Consider the following 17717-nt stretch of genomic DNA (forward strand, 5'->3'; position numbering starts at 1 on the left):
TGTGGCCTTACTCCCAAGTCGACCCCTGTTCTTTAGCCGTTCCTTCTCCTGACAGCTCTGCGCATGCGTACATCGGGAACAGGCTCCAGCTGTTCTTCTGCCTCACTGATGTCTGACTCTGAAGGCAGCTGATAACTGGCATACGGCTCTGCCCCCCTCTCTGCCTCCGACACAGAGCCCTCATCAGAGCCTTCCCAAGACTCCAGGACTGGCCCAGGTTCCTCCCCAACCTCCTCACTGTCCGAATCTGCTGCCAGCTCTGCTGGCACGCCACAATTCCTGGTTTCTGCCCTATTACTCTGACCTAGGTTTCAAAAAATCACAAAGCAGACTCCTTGTCCCGACAAAACCCCTTTTTATTAAGCTAATGTGAATTCCCCTCATTCACATCCAGCAAAGTCCCCGGCAAACAGTCTTTCAAGGGTGTATTGACAACCACAGACCTTATCAGGCTAATAATCAGGGGGCGGGTAGCATCTTTTCCATTTCACAAAAACTCACTGATGTCTTTTAATAAACGTGGCGGCTAAGCAAAAATCCTGGAGGACTCTTCCTGATTCTCCTATCATGCCAACACGGGTAGTCCTCGACTTATAACCGTTCATTTAGTGACTGTTCAAAGTTACGACGGCACTGAAAAAAAGTGACTTACGGCCGTTATTTCACACTTATGACTGTGGCAGCATCCCTGTGATCACGTGATCAAAATTCAGACGTGTGGCAACGGGTTCAGATTTATGACGGTTACAGCGTCCCGCGGGGGGGTCACACGATCCTCTTTTGCGACCTTCCCGCAAGCAAAGTCAAAGGGGAAGCCAGATTCACTTAACAATAATGCTATTCACTTAACGCTGCAGTGATTCACTTAACAACTGTGGGAAGGAAGGTCATAAAACGGGGAAAAACTCACTAAACAAATGTTTCAGCTAGCAACATTAGTTTTGGGTTCAATGAGAAGTGAAGGGGGAGTATTTTTGCTGTAAACGTAGAGTGATGCTGCCCCCTGCAGGTCGTTGAGAATACAACTGCACGATGTGTTCCACCCAGTGGAAGTGGCCCTTTAAGGTTCCCCTCTCACATATGTGCTATTCGTTCCCAACTCTAGGGGGCGGTGCTCATCTCCGTTTCAAAGCCAAAGGGCCAGCACTGTCTGAAGACGTCTCCGTGGTCATGTGGCCTGCATGACTAAATGCCGAAGACGCACGGAACGCTGTTACCTTCCCACCAAAGGTGGTTCCTATTTTTCTACTTGCATTTTTCGAACTGCTAAGTTGGCAGAAGCTGGGACAAGTCACGGGAGCTCACTCCATTACGTGGCGCTCGGGATTCGAACCGCCAACGTTCCGACCTTTCTGATCGACAAGCTCAATGTCCCTTTAGAACGGGACAATCCTCTGCTTTTGCTTAGTCTTGTCTTGCTGCAAGTAGGACCCCCCAAAAATGTCCTATTTCTCTCCTCGGTTCACAAGGATTGTTCATTCCAGGCCTGAGGTCAAGACAAAGGAATCCTGGTTTGAACAGCCGCAATATTTAATAATAAAATAAAATAAAAAACAGAAGGCATCAGCCCCCAAACTTTTGGGCACGAGGGACTGGTTTTCACCGTTACGACCTTGGCAGTGTTCCCCATAATCAGGTGATCAAAATTCAGATGCTTGGCAACTGGTTCGCATTAATGACCGTCGCTGTGTCCCAAGGTCACACAATCCCTTTTCTCAACCTTCTGGCAAGCAATGTAGATGGGGAAACCAGATTCGCTTAACAACTAAGGCAAGAGAAGTGGTAATAGGGGGCAAAACTCACTTAACAAATGTCTCACTTAACAACCTAAGTTGTGGTCGTAAGTCAAGGACTACCTCTAATTATTAGTATCCTTCTCGTCTTCTCTACTGCCTGTTCCAAGGTGGCGCAGTGGTTAAATGCAGCACTGCAGGCTACTGCTAGATCAGCAGTTCAGCGGTTCAAATCTCACCGGCTCAGGGTTGACTCAGCCTTCCATCCTTCCGAGGTGGGTAAAATGAGGACCCAGATTGTTGGGGGCAATATGCTGACTCTCTGTAAACCGCTTAGAGAGGGCTGAAAGGCCTATGAAGCGGTATATAAGTCTACTGCTATTGCTATTGCTATTGTTCTGACCGAGGCTTCCCCAAAAAGCACGAAGCAGATTCCTGGTCCTAGCAAAACCCCTTTTATTCAATGAATGTGAATTCCTCTCATTCCCCTTCAGCAAAGGCCTGGCAAACAGCCTTTCAAAGGAATATTTATGACCACAGACCTTATCTAGCTTGGAAAGCTGCCATGTAAATATTTTCCAAACACAGCACTATGCAAGGAAAGACTTGGCACAGAGTCTCTGAGATTCACGGACAGATCTCCACACTCCTGAAACGAATCTAATGACCGAATGAACCAATTGTTTCCTGCAAATGCCCACTCCCCTTTTGCTCCTCTTTTATTTCCTCTGGGAGGGGCCAAGAACTTCCACCTGTGGCTTTACTCCCGAGTCTACCCTGACTTTTCTTCTGGCAGCTCTGCGCCTGTGCACACTGGGAACAGGCTCCAGCTGTTCCTCTGCCTCACTGCTGTCTAGCTCCGAAGGCAGCTGAGAACTGCCAGACGGCCTTGGCCCCATCTCTGCCTCCGATGCAGAGCCCTCGTCCGACCCTTCCCCAGTCTCCAGGACTGGCCCATGTTCCTCCCCAACCTCCTTACTTTCCGACTCTGCTGGCCGCTGGCCGCTGACGGGCCACCCTACCTCCTCTGGGGCAAAACTCACTTAATGTCTCACTTAGAACATAAATCGTGGCTGTAAATCGAGGACTACCTGTATTACTTGCATCCTTCCCATCTTGTCTCCTACTACCTCCTCTTATAGATGTCATATGATGATTATTAATATCCGGTTGCTTTGCATGGATATACTGAGAATTTCTGCACCCGGGACAAAATTCCTTGTGTGTCTAATCATGTTTGGCCAAATTCTAGAAGTTTGGGGATTGCTCCAGATCTGGGATTCCTCCAAGGTCTGATGGGAGCTTCCTCCTTTTCCAGTGATGTGCAGTCAGGGGAGGCAGAGCCTCACCACTGTCCTCATGAAAAGAAAAAAAAAATGTAAAAGGAAAAAGGCTGAGCTAGTTGCTGCCACAGTCACAGTGGATGACTCTGCTTAGTGCTTAACTGTTTAAAAAAGCCTCTAAAAAGCGCCCTCTACAGGAGGAGGCGGGAGAACGACGTGCCTCATCTAGTCTGACTTTTTATGATCACTCGAGCAGAGCTAAGAATTGCTGAAGAATTCCTCTCTGAAACAGTTGGAAGAGGTACGTGGGAGTCGGAGGGAGGGGGAGGAATTCAAACTTCATCCTCCTGGTGCAACTTTGTGTGTGTGTGTGTGTGTGTGTGTGTGTGTGTTTGAGAGGGGGGAGGGGGGGAGAGAGGGAGGAAGGAGGGGAAGGAAGAAGAAAAAGAAAAAGAAAGAAGGAAACTTATTTAGCAAAGGAGAAAAACAAATGCTGTCGCTTTAAATCAGAACTGAGCATGTCTAGCTGTGGAATTCTGGGAGTTGAAGTCCACAAGTCTAAAAAAATTTCTGCCTCACCAGCCATAAACCTCACCCGCACGTCACTGTCCTTTTCTGACCTGACGCTGAACTTGTCCTTCACACTCCATCTGCAAGGACCTGACGACGGAGTCCAGGCGCTGCAGCTCCATGTTCTTGTTGTCCAGCTCTCTCCGCAGGTTGTCGATGGTGATGCTGCTGCCCGTGTCTCGATCCCAGAGCCTCTTGTTCTGCTCCTTCTCCAGATTCAGTTCTACGTCCTTCTTGTGGAGATCAGCCTGAAAAGGCAAGGCAACCCAATTAAGCAAGGCTTCACCGTTTCTGAACGTGGGGGACAAAAAAAAAAATACAAAACCCTTTAAATAAAGCCTGGAAGATGGGCAGGTATTCCTCAACTTACGACCCCCGATCGAACCTGACATTGCTGTTGCTAAACGAGATGGTTGTTAAGTGAGTTTTGTTCTATTGTACGACGTTCCTTGCCACAGTGATGGCGAACCTATGGCACAGGGGCCAGAGGTGGCATGCAGAGCCCCCTCTCTGTGGGCACGCGCGCCGTTGCCAGCTGCTGGAACACTGGGAAACAGCATGAAAACAGCCAAAGACGCCAAAAAACCAGGGTGTTTTTGCCCGTTTTTGAGGCCATTTTTAGGCTGGCAGAAAAACAAAAAACAGCCTGAAAATAGCCCCCAAACCACCCAAAAAATAGGCATGTGTGCACCGGCCAGCTGGTCACTGGGGTTCTGGCGCTCCAGTGCATGTGCATGCATGCGTGTTCTGGTTTGGGCACTGGGTGCTGAAAAGGTTCGCCATCACTGAGTTAAGGGAATCTACCGTCATTAAATTAGTCACGCGGTTGTTAAGTGACTCTGCCGTCCTTCAAGTGCCAAAGTTCATTTTTTTTTCAAAGAGGCCCCTGGATTTTTCTGGTGTTTTCTTTGAAGACGTTTCACTTCTCCTCCAAGAAGCTTCTTCAGCTCTGACGGGATGGTGGGGAATTGGAAGGATTGATACTCCTTGCAGACAGCTGGTCATTTGCATCCTTTTAGAGGGTCGTTGAGGCCATTTGGAAGTTTATCTATGTCCTCCAAGTGGCCTCAAGGGCTCTCTAAAACAGTGTTTCTCAACCTTGGCGACTTTGAGTCCTGTGGACTTCAACTCCCAGAATCCCCCAGCCAGCTGTGTATGTATGTATGTATCTATGTATCTATGTATCTATGTATCTATGTATCTATCTATCTATCTATCTATCTATCTATCTATCTATCTATCTATCTATCATCTCTGTCTCTATCTATCTATCTATCTATCTATCATCTCTGTCTCTATCTATCTATCTATCTATCTATCTATCTATCTATCTATCTATCTATCTATCTATCATCTATCTATCTATCTATCATGTCTGTCTACCTACCAACCAACCAACCTACCTACCTACTTACCTATACACAAACACACACACACACACTATAGTACATCCACCCACCCACCCACACATATATGAATATAAAGCATTAATCAACTCACAAAATTAGATTTCTTTAACAACAGCCTCTATAGAGATAAGTAAACTACTTGACTAGCTACATCGTACTAAGAGGTGCCTTGGGTGAGATGGGCAGCATACAAGTTTGATAAATAAATAAAAACAAAAGTATAATGAAGAACATGTACTCCACGCGCATATGCCAGGGAAGAAAGGCAGGAGGTAGCAATTCTAGACTCATACTCTCTTAGGCAACAAGCAATGTGACAAAGGAAGTGGGGGGGAGAATAAATTTGCAACTCTTTACCTGCAACAGGTAAATGAACCAGGTTCATCTTAAGCTGTTCCTCTTTACCACCCAACAACTAGGCAGAAAACTGGTTGTTAACATTTTTGAATCCCGCCGCTGCCTACACCCCACTGACACTCGGTCAGTAGGCTGAGTGGGGGTCAAGGGTCAGTGCCGCTGGAGTTGAACGTATGAATGCATGGCATTATCATGAAGATGAGTTTGGTCATCTAATGGCCTAAGTTCCTCATAAAGTCATAGAATTTGACCCACTCAGTTCAATTACGAACCCCCGAGATTCACAAAAGCCTTTAAAAAAAAAAAAAGGAAGCTGTGTGACCTGCGCCAGATTCCTACCAACAATTGCTGAACCTCATCATCTAAGTTTCCAGTCTCTTGGCTGTATTGATCCCTTTCAATCTGAGCTTCAGTCATCTCAGAGTGAACCAGGTGCAGCTGCTTCTCCAGATCTTCTATCTAAAGCATTAACACAAAAACACACTCAGAAACGACCCTCGGAGGGGGGGGGGCACAGAACGCAGGTGCCTAAGAATCTCAGTGTTTTTTCCTTTTTTAAACTTCCCTTTGCAGCCCAGCTCAAGAAGGTGGCGACGCTTAGCTGGCCTTGGTTGAGTTGCAAAAACTAAACCTGGCCAGATCTAGTTAAGAGCCGGCTGAGAAACCACCAGGAAAAAAAATATCCTAGAAGGCAGTGTAGGAAGTTAAGGTTCACCGACAAAAGGGCGCTCGACAAAAGCGCGCCCGACTAAACCGCGGTGGCAAAACCGCGAGTTCTAAACCGCGCCGACGAATGAGCGCTGAAGCGCGCCAACAACAGTGTGCCGACAGAAGCATGCTCTAAACCTAACCCTAACCCTAACCCTAATCCTAACCCTAAACCTAACCCTAACCCTAACCCTAAACCTAACCCTAACCCTAACCCTAACCCTAACCCTTACCTTAACCTAAATCGCGCTTCTGTCGGCGCGCTGTTGTCTGCGCGCTGTTGTCGGTGCATTGATGACGTTGCGGTTTTAACACCGCGCTTTTGTCGTGCACGCATTTGTCGGGTCACGGAAGTTAAAACCCACCCCTCTCCTAGAAAAATGAAATGTCCTGGGAAATATTGAAAAGGCAGAATATTATATATAAAGGCAGAGTCGGACGTGACCATGGGAAAGCTGCAACGGTTCTAAGGGTGGAAAACAGTCATAAGTCGCTTTTTTTTTCAGGGCTGTTGTAACTTTGAACAGTTACTAAATGAACTGTCGTAAGTCGAGGACTACCTGTAGTCAGGAAATGAGCTGAGTTTACAATCGCCAAGGTAAATTTCCCCCCAAAAAAATTTCAAAGGTCGCCAACACTCTCAAGCTCACCTTATCCTGGGACATCCTCATGGCTTCCCGTAGCTCAGAGCGCAGTTGAGAAATGGTGCCTTCCAGCTGACTGATTTGGCGCGTATACAAAGATTTCTGATTTTTGGCTTGTTCCCTGAGAATAAAGAGAGGAAATGAAACCCAAGTGAGAATCCAAAATATTCAGGAGCAGACAGCGTAAGTAATAAAGGGGAGAATAATGCTTGAAATCTAAGTAGACAATGAGACATGACAAATCACTGCCCAAAGTGCAGTTTTGCAGTTATCATTACCTTATTTTAATAACCCCATAATCAGGGGTGGGATTCAGCCGGTTCGGACACCATAATCAGGGGTGGAATTCAGCTGGTTTGGACCGGTTCGGACACCATAATCAGAGGTGGGATTCAGCTGGTTTGGACTGGTTTGGACACCATAATCAGGGGTGGGATTCAGCCGGTTCGGACCGGTTTGGAACCATAATCAGGGGTGGGATTCAGCCAGTTCACACTGGTTTGGACATCATAATCAGGGATGGGATTCAGCCAGTTCGGACCAGTTTGGACACCATAATCAGGGGTGGAATTCAGCTGGTTCGGACCGGTTCGGACACCATAATCAGAGGTGGGATTCAGCTGGTTTGGACTGGTTTGGACACCATAATCAGGGGTGGGATTCAGCTGGTTCGGACTGGTTTGGACATCATAATCAGGGATGGGATTCAGCCGGTTCGGACCGGTTTGGAACCATAATCAGGGGTGGGATTCAGCCGGTTCACACTGGTTTGGACATCATAATCAGGGATGGGATTCAGCCAGTTTGGACCAGTTTGGACACCATAATCAGGGGTGGAATTCAGCTGGTTCAGACTGGTTCGGACACCATAATCAGGGGTGGGATTCAGCTGGTTCTGACCGGTTCGGACATTATAATCAGGGGTGGGATTCAGCCGGTTCGGACCGGTTTGGACACCATAATCAGGGGTGGGATTCAGCTGGTTTTCAAATGAAAAACAAAACAAAACAAACTATCAAGAAAGTCCCGTTGCCTTTTGGAAATAGCATCTTTGGGGCAATTGCTTTAGATGTGCTGCCTGGGGAATTCTGGGAGTTGAAGTCCCCAGGTCTTAAGAGTGGCGGAGTTTCATGAAATGCTGCTTGGGAACATTTGCTGGGAGGCCCTTCGGAAGAGTGTTACGTACTGAATGATTTCCATCTGGCTTTGAATATTGTTGGCATGACTGTGGGAAGCCTTCGCTGCCTCCCTCAGTACTTCCAGATCCTGCTCATGTTCACCGATCAGCCTCTCGACACTGTTATTAAAACAAAACCATGCAAAAAGCACCATCAATAGTGATAAGGCATCTGTGGTCTAATGTGCCGATTATAATCTCTCGTCAAGCTTTAATAGGGCCACAGAGCCGAGGTGGCGCAGTGGTTAAAGGCAGCACTGCAGGCTACTTCAGCTGACTGCAGTTCGGCTGTTCAAATCTCACTGGCTCAGGGTTGACTCAGCCTTCCATCCTTCCGAGGTGGGTAAAATGAGGACCCGGATTGTTGTTGGGGGGCAATAGGCTGACTCTGTAAACTGCTTAGAGAGGGCTGAAAGCCCTATGAAGCGGTATATAAGTCTAACTTCTCTATCTATCTATCTATCTATCTATCTATCTATCTATCTATCTATCTATCATCCATCCATCCATCCATCCATCCATCCATCCATCCATCCATCTATCTATCTATCTATCTATCTCCGAGGTGGTGCAGTGGTTAAAGGCAGCACTGCAGGCTACTTCAGCTGACTGCAGTTCGGCTGTTCAAATCTCACTGGCTCAGGGTTGACTCAGCCTTCCATCCTTCCGAAGTGGGTAAAATGAGGACCCGGATTGTTGTTGGGGGGCAATAGGCTGACTCTGTAAACTGCTTAGAGAGGGCTGAAAGCCCTATGAAGCGGTATATAAGTCTAACTTCTCTATCTATCTATCTATCTATCTATCTATCTATCTATCTATCTATCTATCTATCATCCATCCATCCATCCATCCATCCATCCATCCATCTATCTATCTATCTATCTATCTATCTATCTATCTATCTCCGAGGTGGTGCAGTGGTTAAAGGCAGCACTGCAGGCTACTTCAGCTGACTGCAGTTCGGCTGTTCAAATCTCACTGGCTCAGGGTTGACTCAGCCTTCCATCCTTCCGAGGTGGGTAAAATGAGGACCCGGATTGTTGTTGGGGGCGATATGCTGACTCTGTAAACCGCTTAGAGAGGGCTGAAAGCCCTATGAAGCGGTATATAAGTCTAACTGCTCTATCTATCTATCTATCTATCTATCTATCTATCTATCTATCTATCTATCTATCTATCTATCTATCTATCATCCATCCATGCATCCATGCATCCATGCATCCATGCATCCATCCATGCATCCATCCATGCATCCATCCATCCATCCATCCATGCATCCATCCATCCATCCATCCATCCATCCATCCATCCATCCATCCATCCATCCATCCATCCATCCATCCATCCATCCATCTATCTATCTATCTATCTATCTATCTCCGAGGTGGTGCAGTGGTTAAATGCAGCACTGCAGGCTACTTCAGCTGACTGCAGTTCTGCTGTTCAAATCTCACCGGCTCAGGGTTGACTCAGCCTTCCATCCTTCCGAGGTGGGTAAAATGAGGATCCGGATTGTTGTTGGGGGCGATATGCTGACTCTGTAAACCGCTTAGAGAGGGCTGAAAGCCCTATGAAGCGGTATATAAGTCTAACTGCTAAGTTAGAAATTTAGGATAAAACACAGCAAATGGGAAAAGAGTTGGCCATGAGAATATATATGTCCTCGACTTACAACTGTTCGTTTAGTGAACGTTTGAAGTTACGGCACTGAAAAAAATGTGACTTTTTTAAAAAAATATTTTTTGAAAAATACAAATGACACATAGACATACACATATACATCTAAATACAAAAAAAGAAAAAAAGAAAAAGGGAAAAATATTATAGTACACGCCCATCCCGCGGAGACCCTGGTTTCCCCCTGCCCTTTTATATGTGACATGACCATTTTTTATATGGTTTAATTTTGGTTTAATTTATTTGTATGCCGCCCTTTTCCCTGAAGGGACTCAGGACGGCTCACAACTCAAAAAGGAGGGGAAATACAAACAGAGTTACAAAAACATAAAAACCATACATGGTTAAAAGCACAACAATCATACCATTCGAAGTGGGGCAGCAAGTCTTTAGCCCCAGGCCTGTCGGAACAGCCAGGTTTTAAGGGCTATGCGGAAGGCCTGGAGGGTGGTGAGGGTACGAATCTCCACGGGGAGTTCGTTCCAGAAGGTCGGAGCAGCCACAGAGAAGGCCCTCCTCCGGGTAGTCGCCAGTCGACACTGGCCGGCTGATGGAATTCGGAGGAGGCATAATCTGTGCGATCTAACGGGTCTTTGGGAAGTAATTGGCAGTAGGCGGTCTCTCAAGTACCCAGATCCAATACCATGAAGGGCTTTGTAGGTGACGACTAGCACCTTGAAACGTACCCGGAGATCAACAGGCATCCAGTGCAGTTACAGTTATAGTTATAGTTACAACCTTTGCGGCATCCCCGTGATCATGTGTCCAAAATCCAGATGCTTGGCAACTGCTTCATATTTATGACCTTTGATTCGCTTAACCGCCGGGCTACTAACTTATAAACTGCAGCGGTCCGGTTAACGACTGTGGCAAGAAAAGCTGTAAAATGGGGCAAATCTCACTTTAACAAAGGTCTCATTTAACAACAGGAACCTTGGGCTCAATTGTGCTCATCCGTCGAGGACTAACTGCACAACCCCGTTCAGGGTTGTTCTAACCTTGTTCCAACCTTGGCAATTTTAAGACCTGTGGACTTGGCTGAGGAATTCTGGGAGTTGAAGTCCACAAGACTTAAAGCTGCCAAGGATGGATACCCTTTGTTCTAAACCCTTCCTTCTTCCTTTCTCTTGTAACAATGAATGGCTGATGTACATGCCTTCACTAGAATAATTATTTGGAAGCCGTCTCATTGGGGAAACCTCTGGTTCTTAATTTTATTAAGCAACCTAGGAATGGAGTATATTTTATGACACACCTCCCCCGATTCCCCAAATTTTTTGATGAGCTTCTTCTTCATCTTTTATGGGGGGGTAGATTGGCCCGCATCAAGCACACGGCACACGCCTGGCATGGGCGTGAGCAAACCGGCAGTGGTGACTGCCGGGACTCACCCCTGCCTCTGTGCCATGCCCTGGGTCATCACACTGCCTTTCTTGGCAATGGAACTGCTGCGCCCCCATCGTGGTTGTAAGTCAAGGACTATCTGTAAACTGCCGTGGGAAATGTTTCTTGACGAGTGACACGCAAATAATCTGAAATGTATTTAAAACGAAGAAACGGGCGTACCTGTCCTGATGTTGCTGAAGCAAAATTTCGGTTTTCGACTGCGATTCTCTTTGCAACATATCTATTTGCTCTTCCAGCTGATAAAACGTCACAAGTTGTGATTAGTTAAAAGTTATTCTAATGCAAGCAACTATTATCGTGTAAATGATAAAGAATTTCCCTCAGTAGTCAGAACACTGTGGCTATTTTATGAAACATGGTGCTAGGACAGATAAGGAGAATAACCTCGTTTGTTGAGTATCTATTTTTACACTTACACCTTCCATATATATATAAAAATGGCTCTGTGTGTGTGTGTGTGTGTGTGTGTGTGTGTGTGTGTGTATGTTCCAGCATAACTCTGGAACGCCTCGAGCAATTTCAACGAAACTTGGTGCACAGATGACTTACACTCTGGAGAAAAATACTGTGGGGGTAAGACACCCCTAACATCCCTTTGGGGAGGGGGGTTCTGTTAAGATACAGTCTGTTGTGGCTTTAAACGGCTTCTACTGTACTGCCATAAAATGGCTTCTACTGTACAGTGTAGTGGAAAATCCCTCCCTCTAGTAAGGGGGAAAATCCGACATTAGAAATTACATTTGGTCCGGACATTTTCCCCCTATAAATAAATATCTGGACAATCAATAATTTTCTTGATGAGTGACACGAAAATGATCTAAATATTTAAAATGAAGGAACAATTTAAAATGAAGGCAATAATTTTCATTCTGTCTCCGTCAATATTGCCTTTATCCTACTGTCAGGGCTGATAACATGTTTTTGAGGAATTCCATCTACATTTCCATAAGATAGCATAAGACAGTCCCTTACTCCTGTTTCCTCGGACTACAGGTGGTCCTCAGATTACAACAGTTCATTTAGTAAGCGTTCCAAGTTACAATGGCACTTACAAAAAAGTGACTTATGGCCATTTTTCACACTTATGACCGTCGCAGCATCCCCATGGTCATGTGATCAAAATTCACATGCGTGGAAACAGACTCATATTTATGACGGTTGCAGTGCCCCAGGGCCATGCGATTCCCTTTTACGACCTTCTAACGAGCCACGTCAACGGGGAAGCCAGATTCACTTAACAACCGTTGTTCCTAACTTAACAACTGCAGGCGGTAAACGGGGCACAATTTCACTTAACTGCTGTCTCGCTTAGCAGCAGAAACGTTGGGCTCAATCGTGACCATAAACCGAGGGCAGTTTCCCAGCAGCCACGGTCATAAAATGGGACCAAATTCACTTAACGACTGTCTCGCATAACAACACCAGTGTTCGGCTCAGTTGCGGCCGCAAGTCAAGGGCTACCTGTACATTTTTCAAATTCGGGGTGAAGATAAGCAACTGTAGAGAGGGGGAAAAAATCACGTACTGGGACAAACTTGCTTTTCAAGCGCAACACCTCCGTTTCGAAGTCCTGGAGAATCCTGGCGAAAGCAGTGGGCAAGTAGGAGACCCGGACACTCGCAACGGATTCGTATCCATACGTGTTTTGGTCCGGACCACCTTCGTAGTGCAGGAGAAGACTGCGGAGCTGTTCGAACACATCGTCATGGCCCTGGACCAACTTTTTCAGATAGTCGATCTGGCTACTGGATTCCTTCAGCATCTCCTCCTGGAGCAGGCTGGCCGTCTGCAGCTCCTCCACCGTGGCCCTTAGCCTGCTGTTGTGGCCTTCTTGCGAGTAAGATTCCTTCCGTCTGTTGATCAGGCAAGGGAGAATCCAACCCAAAGAAGAAAAAAGCAACAAGGATGATTAGAGGGGGATGGAGGTTAAAACCAGGGGTGGTATTCAGCTTGTTCTGACCGCTTCTGGAGAACTGATAGGGAAATTTTGAATAGTTCAGAGAACTGGCAAATACCACCTCTGGCTGGCCACGCCCCCATCCAGAGGTGGGTTCCTACCAGTTCGCACCTATTCGGTAGAACCGGTTCGTCAAATCTACCGAACCGGTAAGAAGAGGTTCCACCAGTGGACCCGGAAAGCAGGCCACACCTACAGAAGAGGTTCCAAAAATTTTTGAAACCCACCACTGGTCCTTGGATATGATTATTCTACACTATCATGCTCATATTTATAAAACTCAGTGCCTCTGTGGAAGGTAAGGATGACTACTGCGTTTGTGGTGCAATCAAAACATTGCATGTGTTGAAGTTGTTTTAACGCAAACCAAAGATGCCTTTCCAAAAACAAGTTTCCATCCTATTCTTATGCATGCCAGTGCTGTGTGTGAGGTAATTTAAGGTGGTTCTGACAAGTGTCATCGGCATCTTCATATCCGGTCACATGGGCAGCAAGCCACTCCCACCCGGTCACATGGGCAGCAAGCCACTCCCACCCGGTCACATGGGCGGCAAGCCACTCCCACAAAGGAGGCCACACCCACAGAGTAGGCTCGAACAATTTCTGAAACCCACCACTGCCCCCATCTATTCTCTGCTGCCCCGAGTCTCAATTGATCAATGTCCAAGCCGATTGGCTGGGTCTTCTTCTGTTGCCCTGCACAAGAGAACGGAGCTGGAAAGCAGGTTAATGGAGTGGGAAGGGGATGGGGATTTTCCAGTATCCTTCCCTAGGAACAGGGGTGAAATGCTACTGGTTGGCCCCGGGTCCCAGGAACCGGTAGCAAAAATTTCCAGGGTTCCAGCAAACCGGCAGTTAAAAAAGAAAGCTTCCTATGATCAGGCGGCTCAGCTGTAAGGCACGCGATCTTCAGAAGTTTTTTTTTAAAATTTACTTTGTTAAAGCCTTTTCTCCCTGCTGATTCGCCTGACAGAAAGAATGAGAGAGAGAGAGAGGAAGGGAAGGGAGAAAGAAAGGGAAAGAAAAAGAAAGAGTGAGGTGTTAGAAGGAAAAAAATCAGGACTCACTTTTCAGCCACTTTTCACTTGGCAAAGAAGAAAAACACGCTTTAAATCAGGACTCTCCAAACTTAGCAGCATGGCTGGCTGGGGATTCTGGGAGTTGAAACCCAGTGGAAGTCTTAATGTTGCAAACTTTGGAGACTCCTGCTTTAAATTGAAAAGTCTTCAGAAACTGCCCGGAAGGAGGTTTTTTAACTGCAGACGCGAAGTGACATTCAGCAGTTCGTTTCTGGGTCAGCAGCCAGAAGATTTACCTTGGTGCCCCTCCACCTCCCATATTTTTATCATATTTTTACCATATTTTTATTCCCATAATACCAGAAAAGCAAACAAACACAATAGAATAATAAACCAACACCTTTTGCCGTTTTTAACCCCAGGTGGCTGCGGGAAATGTGTGTGTGGGGGAACTCTTAATGAGCTGCCTGGGTGTTCAGTCCAAAGCATTTCACACCAAACTGTAGCAAAGCTGAATCAACAAACCGGTCTACTGCCTGCCTGGAGGAAACCGTTGAGAATATTCAAGACAATCTAGCTGATAGAAAACTCCTGCCTTCCACTAAATGGATCAGTTCCAAAAAATAGTGGCTAATGTGGCTTATTCAGTAAGGTTTGTATTCTTGGTAGAATAATGTCCCAGGAGTTTCTTTTTCTGGATTAACCAACTGGACATTTGACAGTGAGTGAGAAAGAAAGAAAGACTCGTCTACCTTTGAAATCATTTCCCACTTCAATCATTTTGGAGCCAACCCAGGAAAAGTAATTGTCAAGAAATATTTACCTGGGATTAGTGACTCCGTTTGGGTCAGGCTAAGAGGGGACTCACCTTAATTCACTCAAGGATTCTTTCTCTCTCATTGCATCTTCTAGGCCGTTCTGCAGCTCAATAATTGATTGCCGTAAAGCGAATTTCTGTTGCTCGTGTTGTTCTGTGTTCTACGGGAGATGAAATGAGATAATTAAATAAATGCTGGGAGAATGGGAGAGAGGAAACCGCAGAGAGAGAAGAAGCAGGGGAGAAATTTTCTGGAACACAGCAATGGAAAGAAAGCGTTCCTTAGGGAACGGTTTCACTTGGGAACTTTCCTGCTACAGACTAGTCCTTGAATTGCAACCATTTGTTTAGTGACTGAAGTTACAGCGGCACCGCGGCTACTTAAATCTCTAAAATAGAAATGGTCCTTGGCTCCATTTATTGAGAAAGATATAATGAATTAAAGATCATGTGCATTGATCATGAAACTTGATGCTTACTTCGCTTAGCTTCTTCTGCAAATCTCTCACTTGCTGGGCGTATTCTTCCATGATGCTCTCCACCTGCTCTTTTCCAGAAAAGCTAACTGATTTTTTCGGGCTCGTGATCTCCAGTTCATATTTGGAAGGAACGCTCTTAGGAGGGCTACTGTTCGAACTAGGAATCCTGTACAAGGTGCTGTCCAGGACCGTACCGCTGGGCTTGCTTGAACTTGACGATGGTTTGGGGTTGGCCATCTTGTGAACCCCTAAAACACACACACGGACCAAGAATGTGACAGCCATTGAAGAAAGCAAAGAATGATATAAGGGTGGGGGGGGGAAATGCTAATCTCTATAAAATTCTCATTAACCGTCTTTATATTTTTATCTTTTTAAAGGATGATTAGAGGGGGATGGAGGTTAAAACCAGGGGTGGTATTCAGCTTGTTCTGACCGGTTCTGGAGAACTGATAGGGAAATTTTGAATAGTTCAGAGAACTGGCAAATACCACCTCTGGCTGGCCACGCCCCCATCCAGAGGTGGGTTCCTACCAGTTCGCACCTATTCGGTAGAACCGGTTCATCAAATCTACCGAACCAGTTAGCAGTCCTTGGGGCCTGGGGACAAGGATAGCCGCCCCTCCCGAATGATGAATGTATGTTGCTGACTATTTTACTATATGTCTCTTTGTCAATGTTCGTCTTCCCCTCCCCTGATTTTATGTGAGCCGCCCTGAGTCCCCTTAGGGAAAAGGGCGGCCTACAAATATTAATAAAATCTCAAAAAAAAAAAAAAAAATTTCAATTATTATTCCGTATGCTGCTCAGAGTCGCTCCCACAGTCAAATAGGCAGCGTATCAATTTAATGAAGAAATTGTTGGAAGGAAATGTCCTTCTGGGTTCAGTTCCAAGTGGGGGAAAAGGGTTCCACCACAAATCCGCGGTAGACTAAAGCGCGCTCGACGAAAGCGCGTACGTGACGTCATCACAGCGCGACAAAAACAGCACGCTGTGAGCGGTAAATTTAAAATTAACACGAAAACCTTACCCTAACCCCCCCAAACCTAACCCTAAACCTAACCCTAAGCCTAACCCTTAACCTAATCCTAAACCTAACCCTAAACCTAACCCTTAACCTAACGCTAAACCTAACGCTAATCCTTAACCTAACCCTAAACCTAACCCTAACGCTTAACGTAACCCTAAACCTAACCCTAACCCTTAACCTAACCCTAACCCTAACCCTAAACCTAACCCTTATCTTTATGTGAATCGGCTTGCTTTAATTTTATTTTAATTTTAATTTAATTTATTTTTAATTTTATTTGTCGCGCTGCTGATGACGTCACGTACGCGCTTTGATCGGGCGTGCTTTAGTGGACCGCGGTTTTGACGAGTCACGGGGGAAAAGATGCTGGAAAACATGGAGGCTGCTTGGAAAGATGGTTTAAGGGTGGACAGGACCGCATGGCTTGAGCTCCTGAACAGAAAAGGGGGGGGATCACACAGGCTTCCAGATGTTGGGTGCAGAAGAAAAGAGGCAGAGATGCTGAAAGATGCTATGTAGCCATAACAAAATTCTTTTCTAGAAAGCCAAGGTCATCCTTTGTCTTTGCACCTCTGCACCTGACCTGAACTGGATGGGTGGAAGCTGCCAGCATGGCAGTGGAAGATTGGACCATGGGATGGACTTGTGGGTGTGGGGAAAAGATCTTGAATTTTCAACTGGGTGGGGAAAACCGGGAAGCCTCCAGATTCGGATTTTCCCAGATGTGCCAACATGGCTCTCTTAATAAATTGGAACTTTGAAGAATCCTTTGCCTTGGACTCTGATTTACTTTTAGATGCTATTTGGAACCCTAACGTGCTTTAGGGGAGCCAGACCTTAACCACAGCGATCTGAAAATATTTGTGTTTACCTGCAGGAAAAAGGCCAACTATAATTCGCATACATGCTAATTAAACGTACCTATGGCACTGGAAGGAGAAGATATTCCTTCTTGACGTGCAGTGGATTCCAAAGAGAACTTGGTTGCTTCTTCCTGAAGCTTCAGGGTTTCTTGTGATTTTTTCTGTAATGCTTCCCTGTACAATTAAGTGGTACATCGTCAATGGAATCGGTAGTGGATTCTAGCACTGTGCATTCTTCAGAATTGATTTAAGAGAGCTACTTTGGAGTCATACTGGCACAGCACCTCTTTGCTCCTTATTAAAGCAGCTGCGTCTTTTCCCCCCAAACTTCCCCAAACTTCTGCATAAGGCTGGAGAAAAGACTGTTTTGGGTTAAAGACGCAGCTGCTTTAATGGTTTGACTTATTAAAGCAACTACATCTTTTTTGTAAAACACATGGGAGTCTGAACGCATCTGCTTTAATCATCAGCACAGAGGTGCTAGGTAAAAGTTCCCTTTGCTAGTTGTTCCCGACTCTAGGGGGCGGTGCTCATCTTCGTTTCAAAGCCGAAGAGCCAGCGCTGTCCAAAGACGTCTCCGTGGTCA

General features: G+C 46.0%; 1 protein-coding gene across 1 annotated transcript in view; it reads right to left on the bottom strand.

Moving 5' to 3' along the window:
- Positions 1-17717, bottom strand: part of CCDC158 (coiled-coil domain containing 158) — a 50330-nt gene that overhangs the window by 27233 nt on the left and 5380 nt on the right. Inside the window, exons 3-11 of the mRNA XM_087723986.1 lie at positions 17190-17305; positions 15238-15485; positions 14810-14919; positions 12491-12818; positions 11125-11201; positions 7891-8001; positions 6711-6825; positions 5692-5811; positions 3637-3834 (exon numbers count right to left, since the gene is read on the bottom strand). Coding sequence (XP_087580112.1) covers positions 3637-3834; positions 5692-5811; positions 6711-6825; positions 7891-8001; positions 11125-11201; positions 12491-12818; positions 14810-14919; positions 15238-15485; positions 17190-17305 — 1423 coding nt within the window. The remainder of the gene's footprint in view (positions 1-3636; positions 3835-5691; positions 5812-6710; positions 6826-7890; positions 8002-11124; positions 11202-12490; positions 12819-14809; positions 14920-15237; positions 15486-17189; positions 17306-17717) is intronic.

Source organism: Thamnophis sirtalis, unplaced genomic scaffold (genome assembly GCF_051295495.1).
Source record: "Thamnophis sirtalis isolate CommonGarterSnake01/CBP01778 unplaced genomic scaffold, rThaSir2_p1.2 scaffold_10, whole genome shotgun sequence".
Taxonomy (NCBI): Eukaryota; Metazoa; Chordata; class Lepidosauria; order Squamata; family Natricidae; genus Thamnophis; species Thamnophis sirtalis.